Genomic DNA, 18,841 nt, shown 5'->3' with positions numbered 1-18,841 from the left:
TCTCTAAGCTATGGTGTAACACTCACTAACTTTCTGCATCTATTTCTTCATAAATATTACTAAAGGTAAATCTGTCTTTTTATATTAATTAATATGCATATTATTTTAATATCAAGAAAAAAAAATATTCATTGTTACCCATAGGGGGCGAACCAGGATGTTTTGAATTATTATTGTTTTATTATTATTTGGCCAGATTTCTTAACTACTGTAGCATCTTTGATTTTTTTCTTTCATATTGCAGGATGCGATTGCAATGGACAGCTAAACAAATAGTTTGAGGGTTCAGGTGCTATGCAAACTGGAAGTAACTTTTTAAATGTTCAATCTGCTTATATGACATCCTGTATATTTTTCACTCTGAATAAACCTTCCATAATACTTGTGTGCAACAATACAAGCACAGATTGGTCTAGTTACACCTATTATATTCTTTATATGAGTTATGCCCAAGGAAAATAGTTATCAAGGTATAATATATCCTACCAGTATCATGTATATATCTCATATAATTATATATCGATATATATATATATATTCTATATATATAGAAATGGTGATACACACACACACACACACACACACACACACACACACACACACACACACACACACACACACTATGATTTCATTTTTTGTTATGGAACAACTGAATGTCCATGTGGTAAAATGGTAATAGATTTAGAGACAACCTTTTCATTTTGATGCAGTATCTTTATCAATGCTTTAAAACCTGAGCTTTTTGTGACACCAAAACCTTTGTCCTTTCCTGAGGCCTTCCCCATGTCATGGTATCTTACACATTAACAAAATAATTTTAAATGCTCCTCATAGCTTGTAAACAGTTCACTGATAGATAATGCTGTAATTAAGGATCACCGTCAGGGGTGCTTTATTACCTATAAACTGCATTAGATGGCAACTTCATATTTTCAGTGTTTTGGAAGCTCCTCTGGAAAATCCAGTGGCACCCTTCACTTTGACCTATTGCTGCCATATAGAAATATTGGCTTAACACATGGTGCATAACTACTCTGTTATTATCTGGGTATGATCATAGATATTGTACAAAATACTACAGATTTCTGCATGGTAGAAACAGCACACTTTTAGATATTGTCTTCATATTCGGTACATAGATATCATCTATGATTCCCCAAGCATTGCCTCTTTGTTTCATTACAATCTGCAGGAGGAATGCAGTTCATTAAAAGTATACCAACATGCATTATAGACTAATGACCTACTAAGCTGACTAATCAGTTTGAAACATCTAGCCAGTGGTTGTTTCAAAGAGGTCAGAAGAATATTTTCTGAAAAGATTTTCCATTTTATTTTCCCATTCTGGAAATCAGACAAACTTTTCTATTGCTATTTTAAAGTTTCCTTATTTTAATGTCAGTCATGCTTCACTCATTCTGCACTGTCTTAAGCCCACACTTTTCCAATTGAGTGGGATTGGAGTCGCGATAGGGTTACGTCTTTCTAATATATATATATGTATATATATATTTGAATTCGTTCCCCATCCTATATATATATATATATATATATATATATATATATATATATATATATAGCTTCTGATATATATTCTCCATAATAAAGGTTTTAACTACAATAAATTTAATTGAAATGTTTCTAAAATAAAACTTAGAAATATGTATTTTTCTCTGCTATGAAAGAAACCCACTGAAAAATACAGTTAACCTCCAGGTTGTTAGAAGTACAGACCAATAGCTATAACAGTGATACATTGAATTTAGCGAAGGTTAGGTGTTACTGAACAAGAGATTTGCTGGCAGATCTTACTCAGTTTGATTTTAAGGTCTCTGGTTTCAATTTTGACACACAAGGCACACATTTGGTATTGTGTTGTACCACAGAATATTTTAAATCTTTCTGTTGAGTGTTTTTTTTTTTTTTTTTTTATCCAAATTACAGTACCTTATATCCTTTCAGGCATTTTAATGAGGGTAAAGAATGCCACTTAATTTTTGTGCTGTGTGTGTCAATAGGTTATTAGTGTCTTTAACTCCATTAAATGAACCTAATAATGAGACCATAATAAGGCAATTTGGTAACACTTTGTTACAACAGTGGAGGTAGTCTATTCATTACTAGGTCTTAGGATCTCAGTTTGTTTTAAATGGTGAGCAAGCTGCCACGAAATACAGTGTTTCTATTTTTTTTTCCCCAGATGTTTGGTAGTAAAACGTTTGACTGCATTCGTTTTTATGTAGGCAATAAGCCCTCAGCTGGAGATGCAATTCCCTAGTAATATAGTGAAGGCATCTGTTTGTCCAAATCTATGCATATAACATGAAGTATGCTGTGTAACATATATTGATAGAGCTACATATCCAACTATAATGGAGCGTGGTTGGACATCCTTTTTGAGGTGCTGAGTGCCACAATATGTGTCACACATTTTCACGTCTATCTGTAACATTTTAAAGGAATCTGTATATTTGTCACACTCACATATTTCCATGTAGAAGTCCCATCTTCCATCCTGCTGGGCAGTCACAGAGCTTTATTAGCATCAATGTCTGAAAAAACAAAATAATAATAATAATTACCCTTTTTTAATATTGTTAAATGTTATTTAGCAGAACAGCTAAGGTACATGTGTTATTTTTACACATTTGACTAATTGAGACATTCTATCTTGCTCCATTATAGCCCAAGACAGACTGTCACACTGTAATGAAGCAATTGTGGTTTATTTTATGGTGATTCAGGGTTATAGAAAGGTGATACAGCCCTTAACAACTTTCCGGATAATTAAGTCTGGTGGAGAAGGAAATGCTATCTAATTGAGAAACATATTCTTGTGTAAGAGAGACTATTCATACTCTTTAGTGTTCATTATCTTCTTTTTTACCAATATTCTTTCCTGTACAGAAAGCCCGGCTATACAGGTTGTTAAAAAGCTAAAACCACTAAGATATTATATTAAATGAACAATCAAATATTAAAAAAAATTATCTAAAAAATACCATTTGCTGAGCTGTTAATATATCATTTTACTGTATACAAGTTATTACACTGTGTAACAATTTTTTTTTTTTTTGTTCCTGGGTAGTAAGTGTTATTTCCTAATTGCTTATGCCTCAAAAGTATAGAAAAGGGCTATTATTCCCCACAAACTTTGCTTTTGTGACCAGAACCGTGATATTTCAAAATATCACTATTTCCAATGGGAAAACAAGCTTTACAGTATAATCGTAAATCTCGAAAAACTACTCACTTCTAAATCTTTCATAGTCATTTTTGTATTACTTTAGTATAAATACATGTTAATTTGGATTCATATGTTGTTTTTTTCTGACTTTATGTGAACGAAAAGACACACATTTGCCCGTTTTCCCATTGGAAATAGTGATATTTTGAAATATCACTGTCCTGGTCACAAAAGCAAAGTTTGTGGGGAATAATAGCCATTTTCTATACTTTTGAGGCATAAGCAATTAGGAAATAACACTTACTACCCAGGAACAAAAATTGTGTTACATAGTGTTATTTTAAGGATGCTGTGTTTCAATTTTGCACAATCTAATTGTACATGCTCAAGTCATTGAGGTGAACCCATGTTTTTATTAAGGACATTAATGTAGTCCCTGTAATTCAAGTATGAGTCAGGGTACATAGCAATTGAAAATAAATTCCCTTTTCAACCACTTCTAAAGGCCAGGTGGTTTTAGAAATGGTCACTTTGAAGTCCATCTGTATTTTATTTCCTCTTTGAAATTGTGATTTTATAAAGAGATTTTCTATTCACTAACACAGTTGCCAACAGCTGCAGGGGAGGGGTAGATTTCACACCCCTAGAACTACAGAAATGCATTCTTTTTACCCTTTCATGCATGACAATCTCATAAGGGGATGGATGAAAAAAAAATCTTCTAGTCTTTACATGGGGATCTATGGAAGACGCAGACACATGATGACCTCACATGACAATGCCAACCCCCCCCCCCCCCCTATATAGTTACTTTTTTTTATACCCTTTTTTACATTTCATTGAAACAGGTGTTTTTTAAATAAAGTCGATAAATTGGGTAGGAAAGGGTTGATCTGGTAATGTTTTTGTTATAATGTTAGGATCAATGTTTTGCTTAAGGGACAGAAAACAAAAAAATGAAAAGTGGTTTTGTACAGTATCCACTATCTGTACATGGTCTTCATATTTTACCTCCAGCATTTATAAAAACAGTGGGTGAGCCTTGTGTGTTCTGTGGGCAAATGATAATGTTGCATTTTGTAATACTGTCTAGATCTTTTTGTGTCCAGGTTACTGTACCTCATTGTAACTCTTAGCAGGAGCTAAGGCTGTCAACTGATGATTAGCACAGAAAAGGAATCTCAAGCAGCTGTTTGTGCTAATGAGTTTTTGCAACATTACTGCAACGATGAGCTGCTGTGGCATTTCCTCCAGCTACACAGCCCGTTCTTCATTTTACTCAGATACTCTCAGTTTCTCCTGATTTTAATGCATTTTGCACTTTTCTTTCTAAGTATAAGTGACTGCTGCTTGCAGTCTGTTTCAAGGAAACAAACTTATCCGAATGAGATTTATAAATAAATGATTAATGACACCCCCCCCCCTTAAGAATAACACTATGATTATTTGAAAAAAGAAAGAAAAAATCAAAACCTATAGAATAATTAAATTGAATGCCAAATTAACTCAGAGTGGGTGTGTAAAAATGTAAAATATTAATACAAATATAGCGTATAATGGGCATTAATTCTGTGCTCCATGAGCCCAGAACGAATGATTGAAAATGCATGTAAAGCACTCATGTCCGTCACCACTGCTTATTAAGTAATTATATTAGATTACAGACAGATACAATTAGCATTACCCTTGCATAATGATGAAAAAGCATCTCTCATAATTGGGAAAAAAAGGTTTCTGGTGATTATGGAATTTTTTTAAGCTCAAACAGAGTGCTCATCTGAAGCTGGGATATAAATGTCCTTAAATCATTGAGTTTGTCGTGGAAAAAGGCTCTTCAGTACTTTGGAGAATAGGATGGTCAATGAAGTGCTGAATTTAATAGGCAATTGTGGCAAAGTGGTTAACAGTGTGCAGGTGCAGGTGATCATTGAACAGACATAGAATTATAATCCAGGTGCAATGTTTAATGGTTTTTTAAATCCAATGGCCTGATGGCAAAACAGTAAATAATAACAATGTCAATGAGAAGCAATACAGCGGCCTGCATTGCTTATTTGTAATCCGCGGTATGGCAACGAAATAATAACAGTCTTGTTTCAGTTCACCCACACTTAACATTTATACAAACACCAGTCCACAGTGCATGCTTTAGTGCTCATGGTGAATACAGTTCTTTAGTTTAAAACAAAGTGCAGTGTTTTTGATCCTGGGAATAAACTGTCGTGCCATTTAGTGCAGGGTATTGTATGCAGCTGCCTCGCAGGTCGGAAGGGACATCTAACACCAAGAATCATTCGATCTCTGTCACAGTAATACACACTATACTCACACTATAGACCTAACAATCCCTCTTGAAATATATGAGAATGTATCAAAGAACCATAATGTTTGGGGCTTATTGAATAGTTTAAAACCATTTATGTACTGTATATTTGTGTAATCCTAACTAAAATATATATTCAAACTTATAGTAGGACTGTATTATAGTAGCTTACAGCTTCTGGGATTGAATTCCAGGGTGCAGCAGTGGTGTGGTGGGATTAATTGGGGGCAAGGTGGTGTTGTTGGTTTTTGCACCTTCCACCTCAAAGTCAGGGTTCAAATTTGACTTAGCAAGAAAAGTAATTGTGCTTTTAACTCAGCCCTCAAGGTAACATTGCTGAAAGAAAGTAATTTGGTTAGGGTTTTACGCGTTGTGACAGACACAGCTGTGGAATGCTTTTGAATGCAATTTTTAAATGTTGCTTTCTTACACTAATATAATTTGGTCTCGTATATTAATATAATTTCTGATTAAGGCAAGAATAGACTTCAGCATATGAGCAGAGCTATGTAACACCATTTAGAATAGCTGGCATCCAGTAGGATCATACTAATGCAGTGGGCAAAATTTGATTACAGGTAATTCAATATATTATCTCCCTTAAGAAAAGACTGGACATAATTCATCTTGTAGTCTTGCCATGAGCCATACTGTACTTCTATACACAACAAAGGACTTAAAACAGCAGTGTATGCGGTTTAGATTGAGAAGGCCTTCCCCCATGCAGCCAGTAATGTGTCAGACCACTCTATACCTCACAGGGAATGAGTGGGCAGAAACCACAGATGGGTAGGGGGTGGATTCCAATAAGGCATCAGGGCAGTGTACACACCATACTGCATATATTACACATTCAGAAAACTAGATGCTGGATTAACTCGGCTTCTTGGTCTTTCACAAGGGCCTAATGTTATGATCTGAAACAGAAATCAATAATGCATGACATTTTGTCCTACCCTACACGTGTTGCACCTTTCACATTTCAGCTGGTAGCGTTCAACAACAACCTACAGTAAGTCTATAATCACTACTGTTACAAATGGGAACACACTGTTTTCTCAGCAGCATTTCTGTAATGAGCCATAATAAAACATCATATCCTCATGATTTCTAGATGAAAGCTGCAACCATGAAAGGGCGATATCTGGATAAGTAGATATTTACAAAAAAAAAAAAAAAACAGTCCTAACACATGGTAAATTAGACAGGGCAGAGGGTACGCCTATCCATCCATTCAAAGAGCTAGAACATGAAAAAGCTGACACAAGTAACCATTAAGTGTGCTGGGAAAGCTGAATCAATTTTATAAGCCCACTTTGACGCAGGTTGTTCTCACAGTGTAAATGTGATGAAAGGTAAGGATTCTGTACAAGCCAGCTTTCTCTTTTGCCCTCCGGTGGAGGAAATGATAATCACACTTCTTCAACACCATCACAATAGACCAAAGACCTTACTAGAGGACTGAATAAATAAATATAGAATAAAGACTGACTTTGTAGTGCATTAAAATACAAACTGCACATCCTTACGTCTGTTTACTATATATTAATAATATAGCTTATTAGCTTCTAAAACATTAGTTGAATCAACATTTACAGAATGAATCACTTCTCCTTTGGCATTGTTTCTACAGAGTGCTAAGTGTTCTGGGTATTAAAGGGAGTTGTCCCTTAAAGGAGAACCCTGAGCATCTGGGACACTTTGCCTGTCACAGTTAGTTTACCGTAAATCACAACATAAAAATAGTTCAAATGGTCAAGAGCATACCAAAATACCCGTGTCTTCTCCTGTGAGTAACCTTTTTCCAAGGTCAATCTCTCGCTTTTGCCTTTTTCAGGTGGCTATCATAGCAGGGAATTTTGAACTGGCTGAATTCATCAAGAATCACAAAGAAACGGATATTGGTAAGTGAAAATGGGTTATCACAACAGAATGAAATGCACTTGAAAGATTTCAATAAGCCGCTGTCTGTGCTCAGAATTGTGATACGTCATAGATTGCTGGTAATCAGGATACATGAGACCCGTGTTGCATAAGGAATATATCTGGGATTTTGCAGATGGTTCGGCAATATGACCTAATGAATGCAAAATGCTGGCTTCACTGGATTGAGCTGTTTGTCTAGCTGTTTTTGTTCCCTGCACAACAATTCTTTTCATACTTTTTTCTACACTTTAGCAATCATGATTTGTTTCTTTGACTTTTTTTTTTCCTCATAATTCAAAAATTCCACATACTGTTTTTATAACTGCAGACTGAAAATCTTTATGCTTATTTTTTAATTGAGTTTTTATTTAATTGTGTGAGGAGATAGTTGGAAGTTGGGTGGAAATATATATATATATATATATATATATATATATATATATATATATATATATATATATATATATATATATATATATGTGTGTGTGTGTTTAAGGTTACAAAGTTTTAAAACCATCTACCAATCTCCAAAACATGAATCAGTAAACATCTATTTCAAAAGTGCCAACTGCTGTTAAATTACAAAACCTTGCTGATTTCAATGATCAATTGATTTCCATAGCGTTCCACGGAGCGGTAAATTAACAATTTCATGATTCTGAAACTGCTAATTAAGAGTCAATTATTAAGCATGCATTTTAAAGCAGGGAATGATTCAGGAGTTGTAACGTACTGCTGCTAAAAGTGACTGAGGGGCTTGATTGATTGGATCATTTATTTATGTGTTTGTTTCATTAATGTCTGGAAACAACCAGACACTGTACAATAAATAATGGGGTCTTGAGATGCCATTTAAATTAACTGCACTGACTGCATTTGTATATAAAGTCTTTTTAAATATTTTTTTTTTATTGTATTTATTTTTGCAAATAAAGAGTTTGGAATAGGATTGAGCAGACTGACAAATATACAAAATATAATCTGTGATTGTTTCCCGGCAGTCTGCAGCTGTCTGCAAGTAAACGAGGAACACTAGAGGATTAGGAAACATCTGCTGACCAACAATTATTATAGAATGGAGGTACTAAAACTCACTGTAACAATGACATTGTGGAGTCTTGAGGCAATGCAGAATAATACTGTTCATACAACACCAGATAGTCGAACGACATTTTCCTTTGGATAACTCTTTTTTGTATAAGCTCTTTTGTTGATTGTGATGGGACGTGTTTTCCAGTGGATTAACCGTCATGGGTTGTGCTTGCTCAACACTAGAAGAAGGTCTGTGTTTTCAATGGCTCCACTCCTATGTGCTTCTGCTAACGTAAACAAGCATACAGCTATTTTAGTTTGTAAGATAAGGCTAATAGATTCCTTAGACACTGTTGCTAGCTACCAAGTCACTGTATACTGTGTGAGCCCTATGCAGATTACTGTGAATATGCTATGACTGTGGCTAGTTGTACAATGTAATTAGTTGTTATTGCAAATGTAATAATGTTATATACAGTCACTGCATATAAGCATCACAAAGATCATGCAGTTTAAAATATGATGCATGTTTTTTTTTTTTTTTTTATTCGCAATTTTGTTAATGTTAAACTATTTTGATAAATCAGAAATGTTACACTGATCTGGATTACTTTTTTTTTCTGTTTTTTTTTTTTTTTATGATGCCTTCTGACTGTGGGTTTAAATCCCTGTCAAATTATAGAAATGAAAGCCGTGGAACCATGTCACCTCTTAATGCAGAAAGGTGGCAGTGGGGTTGTAGCAGCTGGAAGCATACCCTGTTAATCATACATTTAGAATGTAATTTATAACAACTATATTTTTGTACAAGAATACATTGCAAAAAAAGGCAAAATATGAGTTTAATATCAGTAACAACTAAATTATGCCTCTAAAAATTTCCTGTTCCTGCAAAATGTCTCTTTTGATAGAAAAAGAACCATTTAAAACACATTACAAGCATTGTTATTTGTAAAAGTCGCACCAATTTGTGGAAGTTTTTTTTTTTCCAGCGATATTCGACCTGCACTTTTGTTTCAATCAAGTGTTTACAATCTGGGCAGCATTTAGGTTTGACTCACAACAACCTTGATTGAACTATCTGAATCATTTTCAGCAATAGAGCCGCACGTTTTAAATAAACAAATAGAAATTAACCAGGATGATGGATCACAGAGATATCTCATATTGAAAGCTGTCCAGGAGGTTAAGTTCCATATATCAAAAATAAGACTGAGTGCTTTTTAATGTAATGTTAGGAAAAGGCTTGATAGATGAAGTACAATACTGTGCACTGTCCTTGCCATGCAAGAACTTCATTTCAAAATTGAATCCCAGGCACAGTCCCAGTGTGTTTCTCTTTAATCATTATTAATACTTGATGTATATTGGATTAGGAGTATGTGGGGGGGAAAAAAAAAGTTCCTTGTGACTTGTATTATGCTGATATCATTAGCTAGATTTAAACTACATTACTCTCATCCATAATACATTCTGTTTGTATTATGCCTCATTAGTAAAGTGAAAATCATGAATTTGAATCCATGAAATCTTGGAAATGGATGTAAAACACATTTGATTCGGCACTGCCTTTAAGTACTTGCAGTATGTCATGCACTGAAAATACAAAACATGCTTCTAGCCTGAATACGCTTCTACAGGACTCTACCCAAACCCACAACCCGCTGCAACACCGTCTTCTTACCTGCCACCCGACTCAAACTTTAATACGACCTGCAACCCGACCCAAAGCCAGAAATGTTTGTCCTTTACCTACTGCCTGCATCAACCGACTCTCAAGATCTTACATTCACACACAGATGTCTCTACTGTTCTCCACAGATTGAGTTTATACAACAGGTTATACAGCGTGGTGGCTTTCTCTAGTGGTCTGGATATATTTTAACATTGTAACATATTAACTATCTCTACCTACGTTTACTATAAAATACCTCCGGCTGTTGTACACAAAAACATAATCCCAAGTTTTACAAACAACAAATCCAGTCACATGTTAATTATTTTTATTCGCGAATAAAAAAATATAATTACAAAATAATTACATGATATCAACCCTGAGCTATCTTTTGTTTCACCTAGTCCACAGACATTTTTAAAATCACCCAGCAGATGTGACAAAAGGATCAAGCATTTGGCAATACAAACGGAGAACACTGCTTAGTCAGCTGATGCTTTAGCGCAGGAATTACCACTACTTTTACCTTCTAATATGTTATTTGGGAAAGGGTTACAGATGAGTACGCTGAAAGGGAAGAAACCCGAGCCTGACCCTAAAAAAATTTTGACCCACACCGGAATCGCAAACCGCGAGAAGTTAACATTCCGACCCGAACCCAACCCACTTTTGTGGGTCACCCACTGGTACCCCGTGGTACCTGACCCGATGCACGCAGCATTTACGTGTAGTTATGTAGGTCAGCGGATTATAAGAGATGCTCCAGGGCCTTGAAAAAGAAAACATTTGCTTTTCAGTCTTATTGTTTAAGCTTCTGAGCAAGCACCACCTGTCTTTCTTAAAGGGCTTTGGCTATTGTTTCCTTTTTTTTTTAATATAGAAAGTTTTATATCCAATGTAATTTTGCAATTATTTGATTGCAGATCAAGGCTAAAAGACGTAAATCTGAAAGAATGTTTCATTAAATGTTTTAAAGGGAAAGCTTGATCCAGGGTAGGTTTGTTAACAGTCCTTAGTAGAGCTGCTTTAACCCTTTTGCAGTCCATTTATTCAGCGCTTGTCAGGTGCATCAGGTCCAATTTATTTTTACATGCACTATTTCATTTTTTTTTTTTTCAGAATAAAACAGGTTTAAAACACATTGCATGGCAAAACGACATCCGTACTGCAACTCCAGCCAAGCCCCACCCTTTGTCCACTATATTTCAACTGTATTTTTACAACAGTATAACAGGTATTGTTTTAAGAATCACTTAGGTGAGAAAAGGGGGCGGGACTTCATAATTGTTACGAATACTTGTTAATACTCTTTACTTGACACACCACTAGTTAATTTATTGACACACCAGGATAAATGCAGATGCCGGAGGACAACCATTACATAGACTACTCTTTTTTTTTCTTTTTTTTTTTTTTTACCATAGAGTGCTGAGGTATGCTGCCTTGCAAATGCATGGATGAGAGTTTACAGTGCCCAAAACTCCATGTACAATGCATTTGCCTGTCTTTGTGGATATTTGTGAAAAAATGAGTAATCCACAAGAAAAAAAACATCAACTGAGTGACTGCCTAAAGTGTTCATTTGTTGGCTACCAAAAAATCCAGTAATTTCTAGTAGGATAAAGTCATGATTAATTTGTTAATCTGTTATGAGTAGTGGATTAAATCCAATCTGATGTGATTGCATTTAATCTAAAAGGTGAGTTATTTGTTGACCACAGACGTGGTGTGCTGTTCATTTATATATTCAGTATATCAAATAACCGACTGGAAGATAATGTATATGCACAGGTTATATAATTCAAAAAAAGCCCATGCTTCCTTAAAACAGTCCTTTGTGATTTGTGCCATTAATTCATTTCTGATGCAGACGTGTGCAATGGAATGATCTAATTCTGGTCTCCCCCACTTTACAGAATCTTGCTATTTTGGTAGTATAATTCATTCAGGTTTAGCAGTACAGTTAGTTGAAAAAGGTTAGATTTAATTAAACCGTTTGAGGTGTATATTTAGAGGTATATTTTTAGAAAGTCTTGATTTATTATACAGCATTGCATTTCTCAATCAAAACCGCATTAGATCTAAATATATCTACTATTTGAACTCCCTATAAATATTTCTGGTGTGTTCCTTCAGGAGTTATGTATTAGCCTTCTTATTACCTAAATACAATATACGGGATCAGGATACACTTTATGCAATGTTTAAGCTTTTGAGTGGCGGTAATGAGATTCATCTCTATTTAGATCATTTGTGTTATCTAGCATGCAAAAATATAAGTTTGTTGAAATCAACATACCCTTATAAAACTGTAATATGAACCTGTAAATGTTAATATAAATATAGATTCTAGGAACCTTTATTTTCCTAGAAGGACGTTGCTTAATATCTTTGCCTACAATATATCTAGTTTATATAGTGTACGTGTACAGTATCTTGAAAATGAATCCCAGATTTGCATTTGGTGCTTGTGGCTCAGAATGCTTCTGACCTACTTTTCTAATTGCACATCCTTTAAGGCAATCAAACTGAATAGTACGTTACAGAAACAAAAATCTTTAAGGTTCTTAAATAAATCTTGTTAACTGGTATTAAAAGGAGAATGACCTAATTTTTTATGTATTATAAGCTTTTTCTCTGGTTTTTGTAGTGCAGTAACCTTTTTCAGTTGATTGCAAACATGTTCTTTGAAGCATTTTATAAAGAATCACTCAATTTGTCTTTTATTGGCTATTTTTATCTTTGCAGTGACCATGAAAAAAGCACTTATCGTATGTACTTGGGTACGGCAGTGAGGGCTCTAAAAAGACTTGTGTGCTGTAGCTAAGTATGAAGGTGTAACACTGTGTACTGAACAACGAACAAGGTCTCAGGCATAGTACTATACCACCAGCATTTTTATCTAAGAGATTGAGCTAAGGATTGGTTCTTCATAGTCTAGATCGTAATGATGTCATAGTCCTAGATCGTAATGATGTCATAATGCAAGACCCCCAAGCGATAATTATTGTAATCTTTATTTATTTGTTTTTTATTGCAGAGCTGTTTTTGCTCTTTTTTAAAACATTGGTTACACTTACAGTACAAAAAGGATTTGCATTTTTAATTTGGGGAATTGATCTTAGGATTCAGGTCTGATCATTTCTTTAGCATGTGCATCATTTAAAAAGTATGAATACTGAATAGAGGTTTCACAGAAATGATTGTATTGAAATAGTGTATATATATATATATATATATATATATATATATATATATATATATATATATATATATATATATATATTATAACATGGGATTGCTCAAAAATGTACATCTCCCCTGTTTCCTTTAATAGAAGCGAGTGGTTGCCATGGAGCTCAGAATTATGTGATAATTGGTTTTAGTTAATCTTGTTTGTTTTTTCCATCTCAAATGTTTGACAGGAGAGATGGTTATTTTTTCTAAAATACACTTTTAAAACATTTTTGTTGAAATAAGAATAAGAAGAGTGACTATGCCCTGTATTGTATTTTTTTTCTGTTAAAGGCATGTTCATTTCAGAATGCTTTAGTTCAGATGCAAACAAGCGTAAATCTGTACTTATACATAGATTGCTTCTCCTAGAGTTAGAAACACCATAGGGCAAGCTCTGTGTTACAATACATCTAGCAAGCATATTATAAAGCATACAATAGCTAAAGGATACTAGAGTTGGTGTTAAAGTTTAGGCTGTTTCAAAACTGTCCAAAAAAAATTCCCATTCCCATCCCCCCCCCCCCCCCCCAGTAAAAGTACTCACAAGCACTAACACTAAAAGTCCCTGTTTTTGTTTTTGTTTTTTGTTTATTTCATTCGTCTTTTCATAATTTAAAGACATTATATATTATTTTAAGTAGCCTGTGTCACTATTCATCATTTATGTTCATTGTCTAGAATTTCTTGACTGGAATGTGTTGTGTTATTAATATTGTGTTTTTTAAATGGTATGAAATCCCATTCTTCTCTTTAGAAACATCAAAACAATACACAGGTCTGGTGATGTAAAATACAGTATATTATACAGGGAAATTATGTCCAGAGGATATTTTAGTCTTTCTAACTCGATTGTGCATTGTGCAGGCTGTTATAGACATTTTTTTTTTTTTAAAGTGTGTTTTTTTTAAAGCTGTGAGTGTGGGAATAAAGTTTACAGGACTACTTGAGAGGAGGTGATATCATTTGATCTGAATACTGCATAGAGGACACATACAGTATTTGTCAGGTTCAAGCATGCCCAGCACATCACGTGCCATTAGTTGGTGCAGTAGATAAATCACGGCAGTGTAGAGCGGGCAGTCTGGTCTCATGACCCCGCGGAGTGCTGGAGTGGAGCTCAGTGTTTCAGCGGGGTTCAGATAGCAGTGCAGGTGGAGAGAAGTCAAAGTGTTCTGTTAGTCAAGTTTAAAGAAAAGCCTTGCTAGTGGTACTGTTTGAGGGGGTCCCTGTCTAGCCCCATAACCCTAAAATAGATATCTAATGTTTTATTTATTTATAAATATGATTTTCCAATAAATTACCAACATGCTTAATCATGTGTACCAACTAGTTTCTACTTCATTGTATTCAAGCTATAATTTTATTGTTTTTTACTCCAATGGTACTGAAATAAAATCACACAGGTTTGTTTTTGCTATAGTCACTGCCACACATCAGTGGACGACTCATTTACTTTGTATTAGGCCAATGATGGACACTGTAATGCTACCCAACAAACCTTATTCTAAAATAAAAAAATTGCTCTACAGAGCAACCTTTAAAGACGGGTTTATGATCCTACTGAGGAAGCTGTTGCCAAGCAACAAGCAGTGTTTCTTTCTGCTGCAGTCATTTATGGCAAGGGAAGGGTTAAATACAATTTAAAACATTACATGGTAGTATTGGGAAATAAGGGTTGTTTTTTTTTTTGAGAAAACAAGGGTAAAGACAAAGTGAAAGTGTTTCAGTTAATTGTAATTTAATCACAGGAAATATAAAACCAAAAACAGCAAAATAAATACAAGATCAGTAGGGTGCAGTGTACATTTCTTAGTGAGTAGCTCTGTCACAGTATTAAGCCTACCAATTATATGATTGATCTCATTTGAAAAATAGATGAAACAAAATCTGTGTCTAATAGTTGTATTGCACTTAAAATCAGTGAGTTTGTTTTCACCTTTTGCTCATTCCTATTCGCAAATTTGACAGTTGTAAAAGCTGGAAAAGAATCCAGTTAAAGAAGAGAGTGGTGGTAACATTCACATGATTAATACTGTGAAAAAATAGGCAGTTTTTTTTTTTTTTTGAACAGTTCTAGTCTGCGCGCAGTCAGCTCCCAGCTGACAGACAGAATTATGTGGGGTGGGCTTTGTCACCAGAACACTGGGCACTGCATGCACAACAATGCTTGCAATTATTCTGTGCCCAGGAACCAGCTGTTTTTTTGTAGGGTGCATGCAGCTAAGTCACACAAAAACCGGGGGATTATTTTTGTGCTTTTTTTTTTTCTTCTGTTTTCTTTTTCCGTTAAACCAAGAAATTATATTGAAGGGACTGGAATGAAAGTAAGAAAAGGGGGAAAATGAAGTCTTTATTGAATGCCTTAACAAAGAAAGAAGGTAAGAGAGAGAGAGAAAAAGAAAGAGAGACAGTCATTTTTGTGTATGGGAATTTTAGTTCATGGGAATCATAGTTTTGACTATGCAAGATTATTGTTAATTTTTTTTTTTTTTTAAATCTCTGCATGTGACACACAGAAATACTTGCTGCAGCTTTAAATGGTTTCTACTGCCATTTGTCTTATACCTGAGTGGTGTTCTGTTTTAATCATGTATTTACAGTGGTCTGGTATGCTTCTAGCTCATGTGTGTCTTCTTAATACACAGGTGCAGGGGGTTTTCTTCCTGAATCAGGGCATTGAACTATCTGATTAAACCATTTTAAATAAAATATTTTTCATTAGTATCTGCAGATTAAACGTGGTTTAATAAGTTAGTTGCTACTAACATCTCTTAAGGTGTAGAGATTCTACTTTCATCTGTCAAAAGAAACAAAATGCAAAAGATGTTCTTTTGAAGTAGAAATTGCCCACAGCAGGCAAAGATGCCAGTATTTGTAAGAAATTCTTTCTTACACCTTAAAAGTTTCCTTTTTTGTGGCACAGACAGCAATCTTCTACTGGTAAGCAAAAACAAAAGATGATTGTAACAGTTAATGCAAGGTTTAGGGGAGTGTTGTAATCTATCTTGAAGTTATTTGTTGAGTTATTAGTTGATAGAGTTCTAAAAATGTCTAATTTGATTTAATGAAATGAAGGTTAAAAATACATTTTGCAGCTGAGAAAAGACGCCCACCTACATTTCTCTGACGTTCTTTAAAAAATAAAAAAAACACAGTGCTGCTGGCGGATATGAATCATTTTTAGATGTAATTTGTTTATTCATTCTTAAATTCATTCTATATTTGATATACCTCATTTTTGAAGTAGACAGAGACCCACACATGTAACCATAAATTACATATAAATGGATATTTCCTTTTTCTTTTTTTGTGCTTGTTTTTGTTTGTCATTTGTATGCAGAACTGTAAATACTATATACAATACTGACTGAAATCTGCTATTTCATAAAGAAAGGGTTAATCAACTAAGATTACTGTTGCTTAACAAATATTTCATTTTTATTTTAATATATTTTTTACATAATCAAAATTCTGTTTTATTTTTTCATTATTATTTTTTATTTATTGTCATACTATATGTTTTCATAGATCCCTTATCTGCCTGTTCAATTCATTTTGTATAGCTTCTCAACACTATGCACTGAGTTGCGCTTGATCTCAAAGTCAATCAGAGGTCCTTGTGCCACTGTGCTTGTTAAGTGTCTGCTGCCTAGCTGTTAGGTTGTGTGTTTCAGATGTGCAGTGCACACAGATAGTTAACTCAGTGTAATTCATTGTAGAACAGATGAACTGGAGGCATTGAAAGTTGTGAGCTGTAATGTGCAGTTCTTCTGAGATTCTGATAATCATTGGGATGTGTGTACCAGCACACAGCTAAGTGTAGGAACATGTGTTTGTTTTTAAAAAGCAAGTAACTTCACATGTATTTGCAATGTGTTTTTCATCCCCCTAGTTCAGGGTCTTTACTGCCATATTTAATGCTTTGGGGTTTTGTTGTTCCAATAGTGAGTTGCGTTTTCATTAACTGCTTTGAGCTTGCATTCCATTCAAATAATGTGACAGCGTGACCATTCAGCTCTGATAGGTCCACAGACTCTTTGTTTCTATGGATAGATACAAAGAGAGAGTAGGTGGAACTGGCAGAGTTAAAAGGTCATGCTGTCACGTGATTTGAATGATGATGGCTGCTCTGTCCTGGCAATTATCATTCTCCAAGCAAGCTAAAAGATGGGTAAGGAAAATTCACTCTAGATAAAAATGCTAATAAGTCAATATTACAGCAACCAAACCCATAACCACTCTGAATTATAGAAAACATCATAAAATCGTTAAGCGTCTTACCCTGAGAAAAAACAAAACAAATAGGGCTAACCTGGGAAATTCATTTAAACTACTACTTTAAGGCTGGAGACGTGAACAGCAGAAAGTAGAGTTTTAACTTTCTTTGGCTTTTGTTTTTGTTTTTGTTCAGTGCCTTTCCGAGAGGCACCTTCTTACACCAATCGGCGGAGGGGACCCCAGAACACTCTGGCAGCGCCCCGAGTCTTGCTGCGCTCCAACAGTGACAACAACCTGAACATCAATAACATCCCGAACTGGTCGGCCTTGTCCTCCTCCTCCTCCTCCTCAGCAGCAGCAGCATCTTCACACCGCAGCCTTTCACCACAATTGCTTCAGCAGATGCAGAACAACCCCAATGGCACTGTAAAGACAGTCGGGAGTGGTGGCAGGGGGCCTCGCAGCCGCTCACCATCATTAAACCGACTGGGGGAGGAGGCCAAGAGGCAGCCCCACAGGCAGATCAGGTAAGAGTCCACATGTATCCTCAGCAGACCTTTTAAACAGGTTTGCTGCACTTGTGTATACTTACATATAGAAGGCTTTGCACGTCTCGTGCTTAGTGATATCAGTGACAAGAGGACACTCGCTGCTGTGATAATCCTATTTGATGCTTTAAAATTTTCTGTCAGATTGCATTTATATATATATATATATATATATATATATATATATATATATATATATATATATATATATATATATATATATATAACATTTGTATTGTTGTTGTTATTGTCGTTTTTAATTTTTATGTATTCAGTTCAGTTCAGTTCATGCCTTTCACTTTGGCAGCCTGGTTTCCATTCCAGCTCAGGTTTTGAAATTGAATACATATGGCAGTACCAATATTGCCTCCAGTGAACAGTGGACAAAACAACCAAACAATCAGGAATACATTAGTACAGAACTATCTCTACACAGCCTCTCCCTGTGCAAGGCCTAGTACAGGGGTTTCCAATCACAGTCCCAGATAGCAATTCCAATCCAGGTTTAACAGGTAAAATGACATAATTAACTACTTTAGGGTCTGAATGGTTCAATTAAACCATTTAGAACAGGGTTGGAACAAAGACCAGGACTGGAAGGGCTGACTTTGGCCACAGCTGGCCTAATACTCAGGAGTGAGGGGGACTCACAGAGCTATGAGTGCAAACTGTCAGTAAGCCTACTGGTACAGTAA

The 18,841-nt window shown here is 35.0% G+C and overlaps 1 protein-coding gene across 1 annotated transcript in view; it reads left to right on the top strand.

The window, feature by feature from the left end:
* The window catches only part of LOC121295037 (SH3 and multiple ankyrin repeat domains protein 2-like), a 116,482-nt gene that overhangs the window by 29,252 nt on the left and 68,389 nt on the right, over positions 1-18,841 (top strand). Inside the window, exons 10-11 of the mRNA XM_041219324.1 lie at positions 7,348-7,414; positions 17,792-18,125. Of these exons, the coding sequence (XP_041075258.1) occupies positions 7,348-7,414; positions 17,792-18,125 (401 nt within the window). The remainder of the gene's footprint in view (positions 1-7,347; positions 7,415-17,791; positions 18,126-18,841) is intronic.

Source organism: Polyodon spathula, chromosome 19 (genome assembly GCF_017654505.1).
Source record: "Polyodon spathula isolate WHYD16114869_AA chromosome 19, ASM1765450v1, whole genome shotgun sequence".
NCBI classification, from domain to species: domain Eukaryota; kingdom Metazoa; phylum Chordata; class Actinopteri; order Acipenseriformes; family Polyodontidae; genus Polyodon; species Polyodon spathula.
This window is presented reverse-complemented; position numbering and strand designations above follow the sequence as displayed.